Below are 9,611 nucleotides of genomic sequence, written 5' to 3' on the forward strand. Positions count from 1 at the left end.
GTGACTAAACTTGGTTGCGCATTCCTCTTAATTCTTTAGGACAGTTTCATATTCCAGATTTGTTATTTGAAAAATTAGTAATCATTATCAGATTCTACCCAATAATGCAGTAAATGCAATTAGCGTTGAATGCCTTGTCACCCTTCGGAAACTAAAACAAAAAAACAAAAGAATTAACGTGTTTATCAATTTTATGAATAATTATAAGATCAGGTGCATTGAAGAAACTCAGGTGCATGGATTATATGTATAATTATAATATTGGAGGATAATCTTAAGAACTAAGTAAAACTATAATTACTAATTAAAAAAAAAAAATACCTATGATTACAGGTTTGAACATTTGAAAAGCACAAGTTGCAGGGATATATAATACATTTAACTCACATTAGTGCCGAAAGGAAACAATTACAACTTAACGCTTTTGTGCTTTCCTCCTTCTAGACTGTGCTTTCTGCCACTTCTTTCTTGAAACTAATTTGCTCTTCGGCTTCAGCTTTAACTCAGGTGAGAACTTGTAATTTTGATCTCTCATACGTGCTTGTATATCCTTAAAGAACTGCATATTTAATTTCTTAGGCCCTCCCTGTCTTAGCTCTGCGTACTCTGGTCCAGAAACAACCCTTTCAAATGCTCCAATTAGAATATCTATATCACTCATGACCTCCCACACATTGGAGTAACGCCCATCAGGACCTTTCTTCAATTTTTTCAAGGCATTTTCAACTGCAATTTTCCTAGCTTGCTTTCCTGGGGACAATTCTTCTGGTTCATTTTCAGCTTTCAATAATTCAGAGATTGTCCGATACTTAGGCATTTCCTCAAACTCAAACAATTTGTCTATGTACTTATCACTACTTTCATTTGGGTAGGCTTCTGTAGGAATATCGTCGTCGTCATCACCCTCACTACCAGTCCACAACGTCTTCTCCTCATCACTTCCAGACCATATACTTCTTAATTCATCACTGTCATCGGCATCAATTAGGTCAGAATGTTCCTTTGCCTGCAGTCTCACTCTCCGAATTTCTTCTTCAAGACGACTTTTAGGATCTTTTTCATCATCTCCTTCATCTTCACTCCCTGTCCACAGAGAAGTATCTTCATCCATCTCTTTCTTCCATGTTTTTCTGAAATCTTCATCACCCAGCTTTCCATTGCCAAAAAGATCATAATGTTTGCGCCCACCTCGAGCATAGGCTCGTGATGCTGCAAAATATTCAATATATTGTGGATGAATTTAGCATAGCAGAGGAAGAACAACAGCAGACAATGTGAAAACTTAATCCTTGTTGCAACCATGAGTTAGAACAAGAAAACTACAAGAACCCCTTCATATAAGTTGTAGGTCAACAAAATATATGGCATCCATCTTATCACGCATCAGTTATTAGTAGAGAAGAATCATAAATTTGGTCTAGTTGTTGATGACAATGACGTAAAGTCGGATCTTAACTAGTGGGGCATTAAGTTCCTAAATTCTTAAGAAATCAAAATTAAACGGCATATTAGCTTCTAAAGACATATCTTAACTATTGGTACCTATTTAAAAAGCAAAACAAAACTCTACACTAGAGAGTCTACTTATATTCTATAATGCTAAATTTGTGACAGCCAGTCAAACCCGATTACTCCAAGACATATATCTATTTGAAGACCTCCTCAGCAATTTAATCAGCCATTATAGTTTTGTTTGCTCTGTAGAACCTCACAAAACCCCCCAAATAGAAGTCTTGAAATGGGTAACTTTCAAATAATCAAACTAATGTTCTTCTATGAGGACTTAGCACAAATACATAGACTACATGTCATAACGTCACAAGCTTTCAGCCATGATTTTCACCAACAATCATAAACCTCTTAATGGGTTTTTTCACACACAATGAAAATCATTCAAAAACAGTGACAATGGAAAACCCAGAAGCCGTGAAAAATAGAACTTTTAAAAGAGGAATAGTAACCTTGAAATGCCGGGAAAACCCCCAAATTAAAGGGATATCTTGAGGCGCTTCCAGAAAGGATATATAATCTGAAAGAAAGAGCCAAGTTGGGTTTCTCAGATTTTGTAAAGAAAGATCATAAACAGAAATGACAAAGAAACTAAAAGAAAGGAAAGCTGATACGTATTAGCTAAGCATATATATATATATATATATAATTATCAGAATGAGATCTTGGAGAAACAGACGGTTCCTGCAAATGGAAATGGAAAAGACGGTAACAGATTCTGCGGACCATCACTCACTTGCAGTTGCAAAGCTCAAGCCAGCCATCAGCCATCACCAAGGACAAGCACAACCCACCACCACCCACACAAAATATGATTAAAAAAAGTTAATTGGGTCCGGGTTTGGGTTTGAGAGTGACGGTGGAGAAGAGGTCGGAAATGGAAGAGAAGAGGAGATGAGGAGAAGAGAGAAAAGAGAGGAAACAAGGAAGAACTCACCGGCACGTGGATGGGGGCGGGGCGGCGTAATCTGGGTTTGGTCCGGAGCTTGAAGATGGGCCTCTTGGTCTTGGGTGTCTCTTTCTTCTTCGGGTGTGTGAGTACGGAATTGAGTTATGGCATATACACATTGAGAAAGCGGTATACGAAGGTAAACGTTAAGGGTGGGTTGCAGTATCAACTCTGTATTCTTAAGAACAAAAGGCTTCTTGTACTCGCAATTGAGTATTGAAATGTGAAATTTTCATTTCTTAAGTTAATATCCCGTTGTGTTTTGTGCTCTGTACTCGCAAATTTAGAGAAAATAAAACTTTATATTTCATGCCTCACATTGGAAAATATTGATGGTAAAAAATTTAGGTTTTACATATAAAATGATTACATATTGGCTGTGTTAAAACAGTTTTATATTTGAAATTATATTGTTATATATGTAATGGCAAGATACTAGGGTAAGGGTAAGGATAATGGTAAGACTGTCTAACATTATTTCTCCAAAACCTCGTGACATAACCCCTCTAAAATCTTGTAAAAAAAATGAGGGATTTGTGCAATGGACATAAATATAATAGCAATATTGGGTTCCAATTACCTCAACTGGTAAAATTTTTTATGGTTGAATAAGAGATCTATGGTTCAATCCCTATCTACACCAAAAACTGATTAATGTCTTAGTCTGATAATAAAGAACTATCATCAAGAGCAGACATCTTAAATTAAAACTCTCTCTGAAAAAAAAATAATAGCAATAATAGCAATAAATTATTATTCAATATAATAGCAAGCACGTGCATGTGCTTCCCCACTATATTATTAAAATAGTTATATTTTAATAATTGTCAATATAGTTTACTTTAGGTAAAACCAACTACCTAAGTTTCAAAATATAATTAAAAAAGGTTAAATTAAATTCTACTCCAACTAAATTTTATTACCAAAAATCAAGAAATCTAAAATAAAATTTAATATTTATCATGATTATCTATTGTAGGGATATTGGGCCCAAAAGTTCATTATATATTTGTCCATTGGGCCTATAGCCTAAGCCGAGGATAATGTCTTGTCCAAGGGGAAGAGCCTCCATTTGAAGAGATTGTGTTAGCAAACAAAAGAGTTGATCTCGGCCATAAGGTTATTAAGGGATTAGCGAATTTTTTTTTTTTTTTTTTTTTGGGTATTGTGCAATAAGAGTCTTGAATTTGATCATTTGTATTATGTGTGTAGAGTGGTAGGAACTTTGAAAGTTAGATGGTTCTCATTAGAAATATTGGTGTTAATTTATTGACTTCTAGGATCATCATGGCATTGTTAATTTAGTGCATTCTTTTGGAATTATATTATCTCAGACTCCTCTGTTTAAGGAGATGATGGGTTAGAAAATTTACGTTTAAATATGTTTGTTGACATTGCCCTCTCTAAGTGATTGCTCTATCAACAAACAGCTTAAGATGGAAATAGGAACAATCTTATACTCAACTTATTCCTTCCCTTTTGTCTTTGGTAAACCAACAATTCAATTTTTTATTTTTTTGGCTTTCAAAAAGGTTAGTTTTTGTAGCACAATTTTGTACCTTTATATTCTAAACACAAAGAATATTTTTCATATTGTGTTTTTGAAGCTTCAAATTATTGTTAAAATAACTAGTGTATATTGCAGGAAAAGTAGAGTTACATTGGAATATGATGCATAAATTGATAGGAATTCTCCTTATGTTGCTTGTATAATCAAATACAGTATTTTGGATACCCTTTGAGCAATTAACTGCATTGACGTATGATTGAGATTTTTTTTTTTTTTTTTTTTTGTTCGAAGCAATGCTTGAAATTAAATGCAATTGATACAGCTCCACTATTTGCTATGGCTCTCTTCACGAACACAGCCATGGATTATTGTTTTAAGGGTAACCAATCTTTCACCTATATTTGTCTGTTGTGTAGTTATATATTTCTCTAGGCTCTAAATCTTTTGATTTCAACAGCTATAATCAAGGATTATTCTCTCGAGTGTACCTTATCTCTCTTTCTCTCTCTTCTATTTATTTGTAGTGTGGTCTTATATATTTTATTTTTTTTCAATAATTTTTAGGTTTTGAATCTTTCGATCTGTTAATTTTTATGGCCTTTTGAAAGTTGAACTTCTAAATTATTGTGTTCATTTTTGTAACATCTTAAACTGGTCTTTTATCTCTTATATTTCTCAGTTGTGTAGTCATTTTTTTTTTCAATAATTTTTGGTTCTAAATCATCTTATTATTTATTATTTTTTTGGACTTTTGGAAGGTTTGACATCGGGTTCTTTGATTTTCCACTTTTTTTTTTTAATTCTTTTGAGGTAAGACGTATTTCTCAATATTTCTATGTAGAGTAGAATAATCACAATCAATAATTTTTTTTTTTCTATTTCAATAATTTCTAAGCTTTGTATATCTAATTTCTTTTATATTTTTAGGTTTTTGGAAGTTTTGACATTTTAATTTTTGGGTTCTTTTTTTTGCAATGTATTAATCTTTGGAGGATAACTCTATCTTTCTCTTATATTTTTCTGTTGTGTAGTCATATATTTTTCATTCTATTTTGATAATTTCAGCACTGAATTTTATAATGATACATTATACCTTTATGTAAAATTTCCGTGTGCATTGTATGAGATTAAGAAATATGAATTAAACTTAGTCTAACCTAATAGATTTTACTTTTCCTCATGTCGTGTTAGTAATCGAGCCAAATTCGACATGATCTATAGGCCAAATCGTAGAAGCTTATTTATTAAAACTTATTAATTAATATATAATTTATTTCATAATACATTATACATTTATGCAAAGTTTTCCCAACATCGCACAGGTTAACTACTAGTTATATTTAAAATGGAATTGAGATAGAAGATGCAAACTCTATGAAGTTAAGGATGAAGTAAAAGAAAATCAAGCATAGGAGGATTTATATTATGTAGCTTGAAGTTGGATGGGGGGATAAGGGAGTGATGGTGATTAATCACTTTGGATGCCAAGTTTAGGACTAAGAAGTGTTCAAGGATAAATTCTATAAGAGAGTGGCTACATACTTATGTGGCTAATTGGCAAGATTGAGCCTCAGGTTTAGGAACTAGAGCTGTTGAACCCCCAAATCGGTTGAGCTAGTTTTGAGAGGTTAGAGACATTGGCCTTAAAGATGAGGTATTGAGGATCTTTACAAAGCCCGAAACCCAAATTTTGCCTTGGCAAATGGAGCATGAGGAACACAAGCAACACAAGAGAATAAGGACAAAAGGAAAACGAAAAACAGAGGTTTTTTTTTTTTTTTTTTTTTAATATGATTATGCTAGATAAATTATTTGTCAATTTTTAGCTCTTTTTTTTTCCCCCAATTGTTTTTCTTCCTTAACTAGAGCATATGGTATACATATGTAGATATGGATTAGTTAATCAATTCTTTTGTAGATAGTCTTAAATAAGGTTGTCTAGTGATCTAGACCAACCGACCCGCCTGCCCAAACTAAAGGTCCACATGCTGCTTCGAATTCAATCTACAATTGGTCACAGGTTGTCAATAAAAATAACAGAATAATTCGGTTCGGGTTCGAATTTTAAAATATTTCACCCAAAAACCCAAACCGACCGAATTATATATACCAAAAAAAAAATCTGATTTTCACATGCCAACCCATTTTTGCCTTTTTGGTATCTGGGAAACGTGTATCAGAGCATTCTCAGCAGTGAAGCTAAATTGCTAAGTAACTATTTTAGCTTCGCTAAAACACAAAAAATGCTCTACATCAATGTATGTAAAGCTAAAATTTTTTAGCTTCAAGCTTCTGTACAAAGCTACTTTTGGCTTCGTACGGAATGTGAAGCTAAAACATTAAAATATTTTTTTAATTCCTACACATATTAAAATAATACTTCTTTACTTATTTTTTTTATTCTTTATTTCTTTTCTCTTTCTGACCAGAAAAACAAGAACCAACCCATGCGAACCAAATCAAAGATCGTCGGCCTTAGACACGATGCAGAGTTAGCTCGGCGTGGGCTCAAAGTTGGATTGCTAGCGAAGCTAATGCGAGGATGGGCGGATCGAAGCTGTCAAGGCTCTCTTCACTCACTCTCCTTCCACGCCTCCGATTCAAACCAGTGAGTTCTTCATCACAGATCTACGCATGTTGAGCCAATTCTGCAAAAACGGTGCATTGTGGTGGCTTCTATTGTCGTGGCCCGAGTTCTTGTGGAGGTTGCATCAAAACGAGCCTGAATGCAACGTAGGTGAACACATACACGTCTTCTTTGGGGTTGGGATAGCTCTAGTTTGGTGGCTTTTTGATATATTATTTTATTAATATATTATTTTATTGTAGTAGATATTATTTTATTGTGATGTTTATATTATTTTATTATGTTGAAAGCTAAAATAAATTCATTACTGCTTGATGTTTTGTAAAATGAGTAAGTAAAATAGATAAAGTAGCTTTTTGTAATGCCAAATAACTAAAAAATTACCTCCATTGATGTGGATGCTTTCAGGAATTTTTTTTTTTTTTTTTTTTGAGGTGTTTTTTGCACAAATTCCCAATTTACAAATCAACCGCTTTAATCAAATTAAAATTCAAAATCTACAGTGGTGATTAAAGTGTACAATACATTGAAGAATACATTGAAGATTGAACAGTGATTTGATGCTGAGCACTCTAAGTGATTTGAGCGGTGACTCGGGGGGTACAAATACCAAATTTACAAATCAACCATTAAAATCAAAATAAAAGACCAAAATCTAATGGTCACAATTAAAAGCTTAGTCACTTGATCTGATATCTTATAGACTGGTCATATCTCTCAGACTCTCTCTCCAATCTCTTTACAACTTCACTTCACTCTTCATCCTACACTCTTATCTTAAGCTTCGGTCTCCTCAATCCTCACCAGTGCCCAAACCAGACTCTCTCAAACTCTCAATCTTAGTTCTCTTTGCCTCTCTCTTCTCCAAACCCTAACTGCTGTGCCGCCAACGCCGTCACCCCACTACACTATCAGTATAGGATGAAGAGATCGTCCTTGTTTTTCCACCCCACTCAATTCTCACTCCAAATTGTCTTAGGTAAATATTGTTTGTTTCTCATCTCTCTTTTTTTCAATCTCTAATTGATTTTATATGTTATGGAAATCAGCTGTTCTAATCAAATAAATCCAAAGATTTGAATTAATTTATGCTCATCACCTCATTAATTTTATTTGTTATCATGGATTTGACTTATGAAACTCAAAATGGAAACCCTACTTTTAAACCCAGACTAAAAAAATTTAAACCCTAACCCATTTTACTCGTTTACTATTCTTTGTTCATTTGTTTGACTAATTTTGTTCCTATTTTAATATTACTATGGAATTACTCGAATCCCTAACACACAGTTTCTCTAAGGTATAATTTCTATTTTCCTTTGTATTGGTGTTTAGAGTTGGGATTTTGTTCTACTTTATTAGAGTTGATGTTGAAGTTTGATACTGCTTCTGCTGCTGTGGTTTTTATTATTGTTGTTGTTTAATAAAATTTGAGCATCCTTGTTTATGTTTTAACTTTTAAACCCCAAACCTGCCCCTTGGGCCCTGTGGCAGGCGCACGTGGGCCCAAGGGGCAGGTTTGGTTTTTAAAAAAACCAGCCACGTGGGCGTAAGGAGTTGGTTTGGTTTTTTTTAAAACCATTTAATAAATGGGGCGGGTTCATGTTTGGGGGTGGGTGACAGGTTGGGTTTGGGCATAAAGAAACCCGCTCCAAATCCAACCGGTTGTCATTCCTAACCAAAACTTTTTGTTAGAAGATCATGCCAAACAATATAATTTTTTGTATAGAATTGTAACACTGGTTGCATATATTCTTTAGTATTTGGGGGGCGGGGGATTATGAAAGAATTGTTATGTTAACTAGAACATTGCAGTACACACCCCATTTCATTCAGTATTTGACTAGCTCTTTGCTTTCAATCTTTCAGTCTACTAGTAAGCGTCTTTCACTAACGTCTATCTTTAATTATTCTTTTACTAATTAGTAATTATAGAGCATTATTATACATTGAAATTATACATTATTATTTATGCATTGAAATGTTGTATTGATACTGATAGTTGATGGATTTATTTGTGTACGCTGCTATGCTATTATTTGTGTTTTATTTGTTTGTGATTTTGTGTATGCTGTGTTAATGGATTAATTTGTTAATGAATTTGGATATGGTTTGTGTTGATGAATTTGGTTGCTGCTAGTCTAAAATTGTGTTTTAAGCCCCCAACCTGGCCCTGGGCCCCCATGGCAGGCTTGTGGGGGCCCAAGGGGTAGGTTTGAGGTTTATAAAAACCATTTACTAAATGGGGTGGGTTTGTGTTTGAGGTTCCAACTTAAAGGAACCGGCTCTAAACCTAGCCCATTGTCATTCCTAGCCAAAACCTTTTTTAGAAGATCATGCCAAACAATAGAATTTTATGTATAGGATTGTAACACTGGTTGCATATATTCTTTGGTATTTAGGGGGCAGGGGATTATGAAAGAAATGTTATGTTAACTAGAACATTGCAATACATTATGTTCAGTGTTTTGTTTTTTGGCTGCGAATGTCTTGTTGGAATAATAAATTTTACATTAAGGAGGAAGAGAGAGTATCTTTGAACAGAATCATACTTGTTTTTGAAATGCAAATTTTGTTGATACTTGGAACATTACACACTTTCCTACGCACCTCACCACTCTTTTCACTTCTACTATTGCTATTTATAATTACAAGCTTCATAAAGAATACAGGAAAGATAACCAACCTATATACTATTGACATTCATTTTTGAAGCCAAACTTATTTCACCCATTCACTACTTCATTTTATTTATGAATCATCTCTCTCTCTCTCTCTCTCTCTCTCTCTCTCTCTCTCTCTCTCTCTCTCTCTCTCTAAATATGGCCTTGCAAGAGATTCCACTGTCAAGATTGTCCAAGTAGCAAAATTTCCTTCAAGGTTCAGTCCTATTGTCGAATACTTCAATATGACATTTTCTCCTCATTGATGATTTTTTCTTTTATTTTCTTTTTGGGAAGGTCAACCCAACTTCCATAGTACACACCTTCAAAAGCAAGCGTTTCAATTTTATAATTGACCTCAAGAGTGTATAGTCTTGAAGCTACACTTTATTC

General features: G+C 33.9%; 1 protein-coding gene across 1 annotated transcript; it reads right to left on the minus strand.

Moving 5' to 3' along the window:
- Positions 1 to 274: 274 nt before the first annotated feature.
- On the minus strand, positions 275 to 2,568 carry LOC136066640 (uncharacterized). Its single transcript, XM_065771292.1, has 3 exons — positions 2,447 to 2,568; positions 1,962 to 2,029; positions 275 to 1,209 (listed from the first exon to the last, which is right to left on the minus strand). Exon 3 carries the CDS (start codon positions 1,109 to 1,111, stop codon positions 416 to 418), a length of 696 nt encoding a protein of 231 aa, XP_065627364.1. The 5' UTR covers positions 1,112 to 1,209; positions 1,962 to 2,029; positions 2,447 to 2,568; the 3' UTR covers positions 275 to 415.
- Between the last annotated feature and the right edge of the window lie 7,043 nt (positions 2,569 to 9,611).

Source organism: Quercus suber, unplaced genomic scaffold (assembly GCF_002906115.3).
Source record: "Quercus suber isolate HL8 unplaced genomic scaffold, Cork oak 2.0 scaffold_42, whole genome shotgun sequence".
Taxonomy (NCBI): domain Eukaryota; kingdom Viridiplantae; phylum Streptophyta; class Magnoliopsida; order Fagales; family Fagaceae; genus Quercus; species Quercus suber.